This window comes from Antechinus flavipes, chromosome 4 (assembly GCF_016432865.1).
Source record: "Antechinus flavipes isolate AdamAnt ecotype Samford, QLD, Australia chromosome 4, AdamAnt_v2, whole genome shotgun sequence".
In the NCBI taxonomy this organism is placed as follows: domain Eukaryota; kingdom Metazoa; phylum Chordata; class Mammalia; order Dasyuromorphia; family Dasyuridae; genus Antechinus; species Antechinus flavipes.
Window position 1 is genome coordinate 452,475,771 of NC_067401.1, and position 16,183 is coordinate 452,491,953.

At 47.4% G+C, this 16,183-nt stretch overlaps 1 protein-coding gene across 6 annotated transcripts in view; it reads left to right on the top strand.

The window, feature by feature from the left end:
* Positions 1-16,183, top strand: part of ERICH3 (glutamate rich 3) — a 136,702-nt gene that overhangs the window by 57,255 nt on the left and 63,264 nt on the right. For 4 of the 6 annotated variants that reach the window (XM_051999411.1, XM_051999415.1, XM_051999416.1 and 1 more), the window contains 3 exons: positions 4,791-4,973; positions 10,977-11,174; positions 15,200-15,380. In XM_051999411.1, the coding sequence (XP_051855371.1) occupies positions 4,791-4,973; positions 10,977-11,174; positions 15,200-15,380 (562 nt within the window). The remainder of the gene's footprint in view (positions 1-4,790; positions 4,974-10,976; positions 11,175-15,199; positions 15,381-16,183) is intronic. The other 2 variants (XM_051999412.1, XM_051999414.1) reach the window with 1 other exon arrangement.

A 16,183-nucleotide genomic window follows, 5' to 3' on the forward strand; every position in this document is an offset into this window, starting at 1 on the left:
GGCACGGGCCATATGGCCTCTCGTTCCCTTCCAGCTACTTTGTAGAGCCCATCATCCTTTATACAATTTGGCATTTTTTTCTGTAAAGCACAATCTAGCAAACAAAAAAACTGGCAGAGTTATTACACTTGCTACTAATTGCATTTAAACTTCCTGATCATCAGCACATCAGGTTTCAGCTGCGTGCTTCCCATTAAAGTTCAGTGCAGTTTTTAAAAATTCGTCCCCAAAGCCCCTTTTTTAAAACTAAAAATCGCCTCGCTAAGCTGAGCTCGGTGAGCTTCAGGACGACTCCTCCAGGTCATGTTCCGTTAGCAATTTCTCGAGGGTCTCCAGACTAGAGAGGAGGTCCTCCACGTCTGTAGGCGGCTTCCAATGGAGACCCTCAATAGTGCTTTGCTCACAGCTGTGGGTCCGGCTGCTTCTGTTTTGCAAGTAGCATCTGACCGCCATCCTTCTGAAGGAGCCCCGGGTACAAGTGAGGGGCACAAGTACGGAGGGCCAGGCTGGTCGTCTTCACCCTTTACCCGTGGGCTGTCTCCATAGCCGGTTCTTTATTTTATTTTATTTTATAATAACTTTTTATTGATAGAACCCGTGCCACAGTAATTTTTTTTACAACATTATCCCCTGCACTCACTTCTGTTCCGATTTTTCCCCTCCTTCCCTCCCCTAGATGGCAAGCAGTCCTATATATGTTAGATATGTTGCAGTATATCCTAGATACAATATATGTGTGCAGAACCGAACAGTTCTCTTGTTGCACAGGGAGAATTGGATTCAGAAGGTAGAAGTAACCTGAGAAGAGAAACAAAATTGCAAATAGTTTACAATTAAATTCCCAGTGCATAACAGGTTCTTTTCCTTGGTTTTGTTTTGGAGTTCTGTGTCCTCCGTTGCTCCCGGTCTCACATGGCAGCCCTGCCAACCCAACCAAGATCCTCTGTCTGTCCATCAAGTGCTTCCTTTCCCTGCGCTCACGGCAGGATGTTTTCTGATCTTTTCTCTGGAGGCTCCAAAGCAATCCTGTAATCGAAGGACCAGAGAGACGAGATCACAGTCGAAGGGATTCGGCCCGGGTAATACAGGCTCGATGCAGTAACGAGGAAGGATCCTTTCATTCAACATATTTGCTTCCTCAGTACCCCACACATTGCACATGACGGAAGTCTGATCAATACTGTGGATGATGAGTTTCTTTCTTTCTAGGATTTCTCATTGTGGTTTGTAGGTAATAGAAGTTCAATAATTATTTAACTAACCAGTAACTGCCAATCCATGAGATTTGTGCTACAGACAGCGTAGGAAGTGCAGGCAGATGGAGCACCAGTCCTGGAGTCACGAGTTCCTGAGTTGGCATTTACTAGCTGTATGATGGGGGGCAAGTCACTTCCCCAGATTTTCTTTTTTTTTTTAATTTTTAATAACTTTTTATTGACAGAATCCATGCCAGGGTAATTTTTTACAGCATTATCCCTTGCATTCACTTCTGTTCCGATTATTCCCCTCTCTCCCTCCACCCCTTCCCCCAGATGGCAAGAGTCCTTTACATGTTGAATGGGTTACAGTATATCCTAGATACAATCTATGTGTGCAGAACCGAACAGTTTTCTTGTTGCACAGGGAGAATTGAATTCAGAAGGTATAAATAACCCGGGAAGAAAAACAAAAGTGCAAGCAGTTTATATTCATTTCCCAGTGTTCTTTCTCTGGGTGTAGCTGCTTCTGTCCATCTTTGATCAATTAAGGCTCTCTCTATCGAAGAGATCCCCTTCCATCAGAATGCATCCTCAAACAGTATCGTTGTTGAGGTATATAATGATCTCCTGGTTCTGCTCATTTCACTTAGCATCAGTTCATGTAAGTCTCGCCAGTCCTCTCTGTATTCATCCTGCTTTACCCAGATTTTCTTGCAAAAACAAACAAAAGAAAAAGAAAGATATATTGGAACCGTATTTTCAGTGGTATTCTTTGTCCTTTTAGAATAATATTCTGATTATAATTACTTTTGCTAGCATTTATATAGTGCTGGGCTCATTAAACTAAGTGCTTAATAAATATTATCTCACCTGATCTTCACTACAACCTTGGAAGGGCGTGCTATTATTATCCCCATTTTAGAGAGGGGAAAACTGAGATAGCAGAGATTAATTGATTTGCCCAATCTCACCCAATTAGTTAAGTATCTGAGGCTGAATTTGAACTGGGTACTTCCTGGCCCCACTGCTCACTAGCTCACCTACCTCACTTCTGTGAGTCAGCCTGCGTGCTGTTTCCCTATCTCTTCCTCTGCATGGGGGTCTTTGTGCAGTAATCTGCCCATCGATCCACCCACTCTGACACCCCCCAAAAGAATCGACGTGACTATGTCTTGCTCTGTGATGTATTGTGCATGTTTGACGTGAGCCTCTGTCATCTCTGCTGCCTCCGAGGATTCTCTCTGGCCCGAGTCTTGGTCCTGGTATCAGTGAAAATGTGTGAAAGATGGAGAACGCGCCCCTGGGGTCAGCCCCCTCGGGAAAGGGAGGGGAGCGTGGCGTGAGCGGCCTCCCGAAGGGGGGTGGTTTTGGACCAAGATTCCAGAAAATGTCACTCACCACCAACTCCCCAACAACAGCAATTCCCCGGCCCTTTATGTCCCAGCCATTCTGCTCATGACAGTGACCATGATGAGGACGATGATGATAATGATGATGGCATTTGGAAAGCACCTGTTATGAGGCAGGTACAATGATGATGATGATGGTGGTGATGATGATGGGAACAATAATATTTAGTGTTTATGTAGTACCTATTATGCGCCAGGCGCTGTGCAAATGATAATGATAATGATATCTAGGATTTATATAGCACCTATTTATGTGCAGGCAACTAGGGTGAGCAGTCGATAAAGGATTGGGTCTGGAGGAAGGACGGCCTGAACTCAAATCCGGCCTCAGACCCTTCGAGGCTTTGTGACCCTAAGTCATTTGACCCTGCTTGCCTCAGTTTCCTCATCTGTAAAATGGCTGGAGAAGGAAAAGGCAAACCATTTCAGTATCTCTGCCAAGAAAATCTCTTGAACAGTATTGACATGATATAGTTTATAAGGTTAGGAAGGGTTGTAAACAACCGAGTGCCTGAATAAATGTGTCCAGCACCATGTTAATTAGTGATAAACCAATAATAATGATAATTCACATTCGTATAGAGCCTACTGTGTACCAGGTGTTATAATAACAATTCTAACAATTAGCATTTATGTAGTATGTTTGTGTTCCCTAGATAGTGTCTGTTCAGTGCCTACTCTGTGATTGGCACATATTAAGCACTTTATAATTAGCATCTCGCCGGATTCTCTCAGGAGCCCCGGCAGGTGGGTGCTCTTAGGATACTTTACGGTGAGCATCTCACCAGATTCTCCCAGCAGCCACAGCAGGTAGGTGCTCATAGGATAGTTTATGGTGAGCATCTCGCCAGATTCTCCCAGCAGTCCTGGCAGGCGGGTGCTCGTAGGGCACTTTCCAGAGAGCATCTCGCTGGATTCTTCCAGCAGCACCAGCAGGTGGGTGCTCATAGGATACTTTACAGTGAGCATCTTGCTGGATTCTCCCAGCAGCCCCGGAAGATGGGTGCTTGTAGGCCACTTTCCGGTGAGCATCTTGCCGGATTCTCCCAGCAGCCCCAGAAGGTGGGTGCTCATAGGGCACTTTCTGGTGAGCATCTCGCCAGATTCTCCCAGCAGTCCTGGCAGGCGGGTGCTCGTAGGGCACTTTCCAGAGAGCATCTCGCTGGATTCTCCCAGCAGCCCCAGCAGGTAGGTGCTCATAGGATACTTTCCGGTGAGCATCTCGCCGGATTCTCCCAGCAGCCCTGGCAGGCGGGTGTGTGCTGTTCCCATGACTGTGCTCACCTGTGTGCCCTGCTTTGGAGAGGGATTGCGTGCCAGATGTAAACACGCTTTGACCTGAGTCTCACCAAGCATCTGTGCCGTCCACTTGACTGCTGCTCTCTATTTCAAAGGCAGCCCTCGATTCGTGAAGTCCGTTCAGTTCACCAAACTAAGATGACTCTGCTTTGGTCCTCTGGGAATGATATTCCTCCGGAGCTCGTCTCTCCTCAGGAAGGGGCTCAGGATGTACGAGAACTGAAATCGATAATCGAGGATTATCACAGAAACGACTTCTCTTTAAGAGGTCAGAGGGCTGCCGCAGGATACGAGGGGCTGGGCTCCCATCCTCGTTCTTAGGTCTGTCAGCAAGAACTGGATGACCACGGGCAGGCGTGCTGTAGGGGGCACGCTCGGAAATATCGAGACGCAGAGTGTGGCGTGGCCCTGGCCCTGGGCTGATTCGTGACTTTGAGAAATCCGTGGAATCCTTTTGCTGATGACATTTTCGCAGCAAAGGATTAATTCCCAGCCAATCCCTTTGGACTCCAGAATATGAACATCTTGCTCTTCCGTGTTTGTCGAGCATGGCCGACAGCCATCCCCTTCCCAGCCAAGATTAGATATTGTCACCGGGTTTACAGGATGAATAAAAATTCAGAGAAGTACCGGGGAGCAGGTCCATTGTTCCGAGTTCTCTGTAACTGCCGCATCTGCTTCTGCAGGGGACTGCAGCACTAACTCTTTGAACAAATACTTTGGGTCACAAGGGGGTCTGAGGGAAGGATGTAATTAAATTTTAATCAGTTCGGTTAAAAAAACCCAACTTTAATTACTCTAGGCAATTTGTCGGGCTGTTAATTGGGTTTGGAACTGCATCTAGATACTAATTTAAGCTCCATTTTCCCCCTTAATTGTTTAGGCTCTCCCTCGGCCAAATACTGCCCCAGGAAGACCCAGCACTGCCCCCGCAAACATGCAGCAACGGCCAAGTCGGCTGCAGCCGCTCCTCAGTCATCCCACAACAGGAGTTATGCTAAAGCCACCGTCAGTGTCCAGGTCAAAGCCGTCTCTGGCCGAGAGTGAGGGTCGATTTCCCAATGGGGTGAGACGCTTTTTGGGGGACGCTTCGGCAACGTCGCCGAGGCTTAGGAAGCTTGGGGAGATAAGGGGGATCAGCTGCAGTGGCTGGATTAGAATCGGGCTTAAGTCTGGCTCTCTGGGACAGAGATCCTGTGATTTCTGGTTACCGAGAAATCATCCTCGGGAACTCCATCCCGAGAAGCATTTAAGTTCTCCCCTATATACAGGGTTATCCAAATGTGCACACACACGTGCACACACACACACACACACACACACACACACACACGCAGGCACACACACACACACCACGTACATATGGAGACATAGTTATCATCTACGTGTATTGTAGGCAGATGGATGGATAGCTAGATATACACATGCACACACACAAATACACTCACACACATGTAGATATATTTATGATCTATGTGTATTGTAGGCAGATGGCCAGATAGATAGATATACACATATACATACACACATTTTAAATACCCCCTATATATGGGGCTATCTCTATGCATACATACAAATACACACAAACACACATTTTATATACTCCCCTCTAAATGGGGCTATATTTCTGCATACACACCGACACACACACACACACACACACACACACACACACACACACACACACAAAACGCCTTCATAGATGTACAGAGAGAGAGAGTGCTACATGTTCCCGAGCTCGGGGTAATGGAGTCGAAGGTGACGGTCATAACTAACTTTAGCCGAGCTTTTTAAAGGTTTCTTGGATGCTTTACGTATTGTATCTCATTCCACCCTCCCAACAGCCCCGTGGCGCAGGAGCCATTATTGTCTTCATTTTATGGACGAGCAAAATGAGATTGAGCAAAGATAAGTGGTTTTCCCCCAAGGACACACACACGATCAGGGTGGAATCAGGTCTTCCGGCTCCAAGGTCGCTGCTCCAGAATGAAATAGTTCCTGTCCCTCGATGCAGTTATAGTCTGGGGGGGGGGGGAGGTTGTTGACAGTGGGACAACGACAAAAGGCAGGTGGAATACAACAGGTTATTTGGGGGCAATCACAAATGGGGGAGAATCGGGCTCTTGGAGTGGGTCTTGAGCTGAGGAGGGGGGAGGCAGGGGCTCCCAGGGTGCGCCGAGAAGGGGCTACAGAGTAACAGGATGCACTGTGCAAAGGTGGAGTGGAGACGGCAGGCTGTATGAGGGGAACGAGCGGCTGTCCGGCTTGCAGAGGGGTCAGTTATGCGCAGGAAGCCTGGGAAGAGGCTCCGCAGCCAAGGTGGAAAATGCACTAGAGTAAATGGAGGCAGTTGCATTTTTCCCAAAGGAAATGGGGAGGGACTGAACCTCCTTGAGCTGCAGAATGATGCTCACAGTGGACTTCAGGAATATGAAATGGGGAGGGAGACGAATTGGAAAGGGCAAAAGCCTAGATACAGGGAGACCAATTTGGAAGCTATTGCTAAAGTTAACAGAGACAAAGGGAGGCAGCTGGGTGGTTTGGTGGATAGAGCACTTGCTTGGACTCAGGAAAACCTGAATTCAAATCCAGCCTCAGTCACTGATGATCTGTTTGACCCTAGACAAGTCACATGTTTCCCTTAATCCCCTGGAGTAGGAGATAGCAAGCCTCCCTCCCTGATCTTTACCAAGAAAACTAAATGGGTGACAGAGTCACAGATGACAGAACACCAAACAAGTGAGAAATAATGAGGGTCTGCATTAAGGGCTCTGGGGCGTGAAGGAGCAGAGAGGAGGGATGCAAAAGGATTCTGAGCCAGACTGACAAGCATTTATTAGGCACCAACTATCTACCTGGCATAGTGCTAAGTGCTGGGAACACCACGTACCAAAGAAGCAGAGGATTTGTGTGTGTGTGTGTGAGAGTGTGTGTGAGTGTGTGTGTGTGTGTGTGTGTGTGTGTGTGTGTGAGAGAGAGAGAGAGAGAGAGAGAGATAAATTTGACTACTGACTGAGCGGAGGCCATGGGGAGAATGGGAACGAAAGCAGCGTTAAGGCTGATTGGAAGGACCTGCTCTGACCATACACAGAGGGGGGGAGGAAGAGAGGAGGAGAGGGGGAAAGAAAGGAGGGAAAAAGGGGGAAGGAGGAGGGAAGAGAAGAGAGAGTGGAAGAAAGGGGGGCGGGGAGAGGGAGAGAGAGACAGAGACAGACAGAGAGAAGCAGACTGACACATCCTGACACACTGATAGACAAACAGTCTCCCTTTTTTTGAGAGGAAGGGAGAAAGAGAAGTGAATCCCTAGAGTCCTCAGGCCTACCCGAAATGGGGAGACGGGCGTTTTAAAAGCTAAACAAAAGTAAGAGGAAGGATCTGTTTCATCAGGAGATCGGTGATGTTTCCAAGTGTTTAATTAATCCTGGGGAGCGCTGATACCCACCTCCTGGCCCCGTTTAACTTGGTTCATGTGAGTCCTGAAGCATCTCTTATTTATCTTGGCAATTTGCCCCTCCCTGCTGGGCAGATGCTGAGCCCTCTGTGGTCTTCAGAGTGCCAGAGGCTTCTGTCTGTCTCTGTCCTCCCCTCTCTCCCTCTCTTTTTTCTGTCTCTCTCTCACCCCCTCCCTCTATCTTTCCCTTCCCCTTTCTTCCCCTCCCTCCTGCTCTCTTCTTCTCTGTCTCTCTCCATTTCTGTCTGTCTGTCTCTCTTTTTCTCTCTTGTTCTCTTCCTACCTCTGTCTCTGTCTCTGTCTGTCTCTCTCTCCATCTCTCAATCTCTTCTCTTTCCCTCTCTTCCTTTTTGTCTCTGTCTGTCTCTATCTCTGTCTCTCTCCATCTGTTTCTGTCTCTGTCTCTCCCTGTCTTTCTCTGTCTCCGTCTGTCTGTCTTTATCTCTCTCTCTCTCCATCTGTGTTTCTGTCTCTCTCTTTTTCTCTCTTATTCTCTTCCCACCTCTGTCTCTGTCTCTGTGTGTCTCTCTCTCCATCTCTCAATCTCTTCTTCTCTTTCCTTCTCTTCCTTTTTATCTCTGTCTCTGTCTCCATCTGTTTCTGTCTCTGTCTCTCCCTGTCTTTCTCTGTCTCCGTCTGTCTGTCTTTATCTCTCTCTCTCTCCATCTGTGTTTCTGTCTCTGTCTCTTTTTCTCTCTTCCCCTCTCTCTCTCTCTGTCTCTCTCCATCTGTTTATCTCTGTCTCTTTTTCTCTCTTCCCCCCTCTCTCTCTGTCTCTCTCCATCTGTTTATCTCTGTCTCTTTTTCTCTCTCCCTCTATCTCCGTCTCCCTCCCTCTGCCTGTCAGTCTATTTGCGTATGTGTGTGTCTCCCCTCTCCCCCACTGGTCGCCTCGGAACATGTATATTTGTGGATTGACTCAGAGCAGGGTCCCCCCCCCTTGTGGCAGCTACAGGGTTCGGGGTCCCCACGGGGGGGGGGAGGGAAGATAAGCTGACTCTTCATACAGACAGACGCTGGGACAGGGAGCCAAAGCACTGGCCATTTCCTAATCATTTGTCCACCTTACGGATTACAATCTGGGGAGACCCAGCGGGTGTGCCCCCAGGGACTAGGAGATCCGGATGTGCCAGTTCAGTCTTTAAGCACCTCTGGCCCTAGGGCTGGGGGGGGCACTCTTGGGATCCGAGTGGGCCCATGGGAAGGAAGCCCTCCTCCCCTCCCTGCTAGTTGAAGGTGGCTGGTCTCTGCTCCCAGGGCCCGGCCTCTAAGGGGACCCTCCAGCCTCTCGGAGCAGGATAGATGCACCCAGATGTGGCCCAGTGAGGCGCAGCGCCTGCCCCCTCGCTCCTGGTGCCTCCCTCCCCCCTTCCCTTGACCCCCAAGTCTGGCCCCAGCTGCAGTAATTTCCCATGGCTGACCCCTCGAGGGCTCCCCCTTGCCCAGATGGGGCAGATGGGAGGGGCACCTGCGTAATGGGGCGGGGGGGGGGGTAGGGGGTGGGGTGGGGTGGGGAAGGCACATCCACAAGCGCAAGGAAATGAAAAGCCCTTAGACACATGAAACGCCGGAATCTTGGTTCCGACAAACATAGGAAATTTCTTGGGGTTTGACTCCTGAGAAAGGGGGGGCTCGGGATTTCCCTATTGGCCCCCCCTTTGATTTTGTTGCCTTTCTGAAGTTACCTTTCCTGGCGATGATAAAGTTTTTAGCATTTGAAGAGGAAGTCGGAGACCATGGATGAAAGTTTCCTAAAGGGGAGGAATCCTTAGCACCTTCATTAGGGATGAGTTGGGGGGGCAGGACAGCTGGATGAAGGGGCAGCTTCAGGACCCCTGTGGAGGGGACAGCTCCAGGGTCCCGCAGAAGAGATGAAAGCCCTGCTGGTAGTCTTGAGTTGGAGGGCCTGAGTGAGTCTGAGTCCTTGCAAGGACGTGAAAAGTGCTGGGGACCAGGTACATTGGGGGCCATGCCATCCAAGCCATCAGAGGAGTGGCTGACAGGAGGAAGAACGTTATGACCTTAGTGAGCCCGGCCATTGCTCTTCTCTCATTCTGGGCTTCGAGGGTCACTCGCGGTCCTGGTCAGTCCTCCAGCAATCATGTATTAAGTGCCTGGGGGGGCATAAATAATTCCATTTATAAATAGTTCCCGGATAGAGGGAAAGGCTGGCGTCAGGAAGACTAGGGTCGAAGTCCTGCCTCGGACCCTCATTAGCCCAGGGAGTCTGATCAGCCGGGGCGCAGTGAATAGAGCACCAGGCCTGAGATCACATCTGGCCTTGGATAGCCTGGGCAGGGGTCTCACACTGGCCTCTGTCTTGATCTATAAAATGGAAACAATAAAAGCATCTAGCTCTCCTCCCAGGGTTGATAACATTTGCAGGTTGTTTCATGAACTTTGAGTATAATAGAAGGCCAGTAATTATTAATAATAACTCTCAGTATTACTTAACCAGTGGTGCCTCAAGTACCTTCCCAAGACTTGCCCCTTGTTTGTCCGTCTTAAACAGGGCCATGATCAGGGAGGTGACCCATGACAGGGGACTGGAGTGAGGGAGGGCTGGGCCGGGTCACCTGCCTCACTTTCCCCTCCTGAGCCATCTGCGTTTGGGGGTAAGAGATATAGATCAGGACAATGGGCACTCCATGCCCAGGAAGGAGTGGGCTTGTCCCATTGCCATTATTGGATTTCCTTCCGTGTTTTCATTTATGTTGGCAAGGAGAGATGCCGGGTTCAGTGGTCCTGAGAGAGTGACCAACTGTCCCAAGGACTGAGTGGGAGGCCATCGAATCCCAGCATCTCCGGGCCAGCAGGAAGCACAGAAGTTGTGCTAGGTGACCCCGACCTGAATCCTCCCCAGGTCCCATTCCCTGACCTGAATCCTCCCGGGTCCCATTCCCTGACCTAAATCCTCCTGGGTCCCATTCCCCAACCTGAATCCTCCCAGGTCCCATTCCCCAACCTGAATCCTCCCAGGTCCCATTCCCCGACCTGAATCCTCCCGGGTCCCATTCCCCGACCTGAATCCTCCTGCGTCCCATTCCCCGACCTGAATCCTCCTGCGTCCTATTCCCCAACCTGAATCCTCCCGGGTCCCATTCCCTGACCTGAATCCTCCAGGGTCCCATTCCCTGACCTGAATCTTCCTGGGTCCTATTCCCTGACCTGGGACCGACCTGAATCCTCCCGGGTCCCATTCCCTCACCTAAATCCTCCCGGGTCCCATTCCCCAACCTGAATCCTCCCAGGTCCCATTCCCCGACCTGAATCCTCCTGCGTCCTATTCCCCGACCTGAATCCTCCCAGGTCCTATTTTTAAGTCTTGGCCATCCACGGTCTCCTTTGACCTTTGTTCTGGTCCTGTGAGGTACAGTGTTGGGATTGTTTGCTCATTTGAGAGATGACACATCTGAGATTCAGAGAGATGGATTTCTTTAAAGTCACATAGAAAGTAAGGGGCAATGATGGGGCCTAAAACTTTGTCCTAGAACCCCAGACCAGACTCTCAAAATGGCTTCTAAATGGTGAATATGATGATTTGAGAAACCTGGTTCAATCTGGATAGTTCTTCCCCCTCTCTTCAGTGAATTCTAATGTTAGGATGTGTGATTCCAGGGCGAAAGGTACAGGAACCCTTCAGAGCATCCCCACGGAGTGGCTCCATATCAGTTGCCTATTATTAATGAGTATTTGATGCCTGTGCCTCCACCGCCGTCCCCGAGAAATGAAAAGATGATCAACAAAAGTCGGATCGAGGCATGGAGGAGAAGAGTCCGTCCAACCACAGCCCCAAACATCCCGGATCCTCACAGGGTAATGACTGCATCCATTTGTTCGCCGATGTACGGGGTGGAGAGCTAGTTCTTCCAGGGGCACGGGGAGAAAACTGGGCTAATGCTATGCAGAGTGGCCGGGGCAAAGGTGTGGGATAAATTTCCTAAATGTAATTGCTGACTCCAGTACAACAGAGATCCAGGCTGAGAGCAGTTCACTTGGAGAGCCAATTCCACATATTCCGGAAGAGAATTATTAATATGATCAAAACCATCCAGTAATCCAGCCCCACTTCCAAATTATCCACTCTTGACTGACCCTTGCTTTGGTATCGTGTCCGACCGATTTTGAGTCAAACATTAAAGTTTGTTTTTAATGAGGCACGGCCAAATTATTATATGACCCTCATCTGGAAGAGTCTCCCCTTCTCTTCTTGGGAGATATTAATTACATTTTATTAGACTTAATCCCTCAAAAGACTGAGGCAGGAATGAATTTAAGGGCCAGGTAAACTTCTAATAGGCACCGTCTGCTAGAAAATCAAATGACCTTCCTTCTCAATTTAATTGTGTGTTAAATTCAGGAGTAAGATGAAAATCTGTTACTTTGCTTACTGAATAAGCAGAAATGATGCTGAGAGCCTACTGATAGAAAACTAGAGAAGAGAAAGTTCCAATATTTTCATAGCATTTCAGTTGATTAGACAGAATGCCTTAGGTAGAGTAATGATGTCCTCCGTTTTCTCCTCTTTCCTGCTTTTTCTCCCTTTGTCTTTCTCCTCATCTTTTGTTCCTCCTCCTCTTCACCCTCCTTCTCCATCTTTTTCTCTTCTCTTTCATCTCTTCTTTCTCATCCTTTTCTTCTTTCTCTTTCCCCTTTCCTCTTTCTTTCTCTTCCTCTTCATTCTTCTTTTCCTCTCCTCCTCCTCTTTCTCATTCTTTTTATTTATTTACTTATTTATTTTTAAAAGAAATTAATTTATTGCTTTGAGATAGAAACCCACTAAAAAAAAAAGAGATAGAAACCCACTGAATTACCAAGTATAGACCTATTTCACAAAGTAAAACAAAAATTTAGATCAACCACAGAATGACTGAGATAACCTGAGCATATTTTTTGGCTCTACTTTCTTTTTTTTTTAATTAGCTTTTTCTTTTCAAAACATGTATGGATAATTTTTCAACATTAACTCTTGCAAAATCTTGTCCAATCCCCCCCTTCTCCCCACCTCCTCCCCTAGGTGGTAAGTAATCCAATATATATTAAACATGGTAAAATATGTTAAATCAAATATATGTATACATATTTATACAGTTATCTTGTTGCACAAGAAAAATCGAATTTATAAAGAAGGTAAAAATAACCTGGGAAGAAAAACAAAAAGCAAGCAAACAATGACAGAAAGAGTGCAAATGCTATGTTGTGATTCACACTCATTTCCCAGTGTTCTTTTGCTGGGTGTAGCTGGTTATGTTCATTACTGATCAATTGGAACTGATTTGGATCTTCTCATTGTTGAAGAGAGCCACTTCCATCAGAATTGACCTTCATATAGTATTGTTGTTGAAGTATATAATGCTCTCCTGGTCTTGCTCATTTCACTCAGCATCAGTTCATGTAAGTCTCTCCAAACCTCTCTGTATTCACCCTTTCTTACAGAACAATAATATTCCATAACATTCATTTACCACAATTTACTCAGCCATTCTCCAATTGATGGGCATTGGCTCTACTTTCTACTCTCTTTATAACCCAAGATTTCTTGGGGGCCTTTTTAAAACAATTGATCATGAAGTAGTGCATCTTACTGCTACTGTCACCACTGCAACTTCCAGCATTTTGGGCTTGGCAGGACCTGAGAGATTTTGCATTCCACTGCTTTTGACTTTGAGATACCACAATCACATCTATGCCTGTCTGCTGAAGATATTTCTCATTCTTTTTAATCCTCCTTTTTCTCATCCTCCATATTTTCTTCATTTCCTCCTTCTCTCCTCCTTGTCTATTCTTCCCATTCATCCTTCTCTTTCTCCTCTTCCTTTAACTTCCACCCTCTTCTTCCTCCTCCATATGTTTCTCCTCTTCTTCCTCCATTGTTGTCTTTTTCTTTTCTTCCTCTTCTCCCTTTTTTCTCCTTCCTCACTGTCTCCTCATATGTGCTGCATTTCAGGTCCCATTAATTTCCCCCCTAATTCTGTCTTAGAGAGGGGAAGAGCTCTAAAGAAGGAAGGCTCGAGGATTGGGACTAGAGGATTTGTCACTGGGATCTCCTTTTAGAATGTTGAGATTTTGTGGGACTTTTTGCACCAAAGTGTCAGCAATGCATGAGGGCCATGTCTCAACAAATACTCAATGCATTTGTAGGCTGGGATGCACTGGAAGCCAGCTCTTCCTGTTTTTTTAAAAAATCTGTTAAAATTGAGTGGGTTAAACCTCGTTGCTCAGTTAAAGAAAATGTCCAGCTTTGTGTACATGTTCAAGAACTGGTCATCTTTTGCTGTCTGTATTCATACAGATCTCTTCTTCTTCCTTACTGATGTACACATTGATGATATCCCCTCATGGCCTTTCTTTTCTCTTCACATTATTGGGAGTCAAACACACACTCGAATCAATGAATGGAAAATGAAGTAGCAGAGATCATATTTAGGAAAGTGTTTTTTGTCTGAGTCCAATTCTTAGGGAAGATCAAATGAGATGATATTTGTAAAATCACTAATCCAGTGTTTAGCAGATAACAGGTGTTTAATAAGTGCTTAGTCCCTCATCTCTTTTCCAATGGCTGTGAGTCCCTGGGCCTACTCAAAGTGAAATTTTTCACGCATGGATTACCCATTCTCCTCAGATACTGAAGTTGCTCAGAGCTTTTCAGTTTTGGGGTCTGCGATTTTATCAGTTTAGAAATCCCCTGACACAAGGCAGATCCCAAGGCAACCCTGCCCTTGGCCATCCACGTCTTCCTATGTGTCCCATCGCAGGTGATTCATGCACAGAACTGGGGGCTGCATTTTGCCTTGAAATCAATCACATGGGTATTTCTGAAGCGTGTCCTGGGGGCCGGGCTCTGTGGGCGCAAATGCTATCAGTGGAACAGTCCCTCAGCAGAGACTCACATTCTAAGAGCAGAGACAAGTCAGTCCTGGACAGTGTAGTCAGAATAGATGTGAGGAGAACGACTATGAGTTGGATATGATGAGAAATGCATGGTAATTTCTGTTCACTTCTCCCCTTTTCCAGCTCTTCTTGGACCATCGTTTTCACAATCAGCCTTTTCAGGGCAAAAACAGACAAACCAAAGCACAAACAGCTCTTGGCTTTCATGGGCACCCCCAGTTTAGCCTGCCCAGAGTCAGGGCTTGATAAAGGCTTGTTTCCTTCCTTCCTTGGGGCGTGGAGGAGGGGAAGCCGCTGTCCTCGGTGCTGATCTCTGGCCAGGGGGCAGCCGCAGCTCATGGCATCCTTGGCTCTGACGCCTTCTTCCCTCACGTGTCATTGCTCACAGCCTGTTCATATCCCGGGGGCTCCATGACTAGCCCCTCAGTGATGCTTCCCCACCTGAATCCGTGCTGTTCCCACACTCCCTTGCAGTTGGCACCTCACGCTTCACAATCCACATCCCATTTCCTACCTCAGTGTCTTTGCACAGATGGACACCCGTTCCCGAAATGCTCCATTTCCTCATCTCCATTTCTTGCAAGATTTGGTGAAGTCAAAGCTTAGGATCAATGGCAGCCTCCCTCCAGAGGCCCCTCCTGGTCTCCAGATCACAGAATCACCAAATCTGAGGGTTGGGATGGGCTTTGGTGGCCATCGAGTCCACCCCTACGCTGAAAGAACCCATTAGGATCTGCCCCGCAAACAGTCATTGATTGAACGGAGTTGTTCAGGGGAATCATCTTGGCTACAAAGTGACATAGATTACTTCTCTTAAAAAGAGGGTTTTGCTTCCTTTTATCACAAAAGAGTAACTCTTCCTTGGTCTACCCCCAGGAGCTGGGGAAATGGATTGGAAGCTATTGTTATCTTGTTGGTTGCTTAACGAGTGCTTTCTTGATTTATTCCAGGATTCAGGAAGACATCACAAATCTCCTTTGCATAGTAATGCCTTCGTCACCATGATCTATTGGGGGAAGAGTGTGCACTTGAATCATGACGACTTAAATTATAAAGACGAGATCAAAATTTATCAGCAGCACTGCGGCGGGGAAAACCTTTGTGTCTTCCAAGGCAAACTCCTTGAAAAAGGTATCCGTCCCACCCGGGAGAGTTCTCATGCAGGGCTTGGAGGTGAAGGTATAGACTAAAATTACTGGCCCTGCTCTGAGCGCGTATCCTGGGATTTATAGACTGCCTGCCTTAAAGCAAATAGAGATTTACTGCTGCTTAGCGAGTAGAGGCAAGGCGGCAATGACTCTCCTGGATTGTGTGAGAAAGAAGGCGGCGTGATTTAAGTAGGTACCAGATTAATTTGAGGAGAGAGATTATCCAAAGGTTGCGGGACGAAGCTGTCCCACAAGGCCACGCTTCCTGGTGGGGCTGCCATTGTGAATTATGTTATCGCTTATTCAGAGAGAAATATGTCCAGACGATGGTTTGTTCTCTACAAATTCTACCTTGACCTCGAATCGCAAATCTGATGAATGTCAGTGTGAAACATGTCCCTCACACGGTGGGCAAGTCTGGGGTCTGGCAGGAACAGTCCTGGTTTGTAGATCTCCATCATAAATTGATCATAGAGTTAGCCCTAGACCATTTGCTCTTGGCTACACTTTGTCGGGTACCAGATTTCAGCATCTGACTTTGATATTCACTGTGTTTTAGAGTTTTTAAGCTGTTATAACAGTGAGAAGATTGACCTTGGAGGCAGAAATGTAGGCATTTGAACCCCATCTCGTTCAGAATAGCTAGGCGACCACGGGCAAGTACTTTCACCTTTTTGAACTTCAGGCAACTCTTGGAGATGTATCAGTTAAGTCATAGAGAGGTTGCAGTCTTTATTGGCAGAGGGAGTTCTCACACTGGAAGTTTCCAGGGCGAGAGAAATCTCT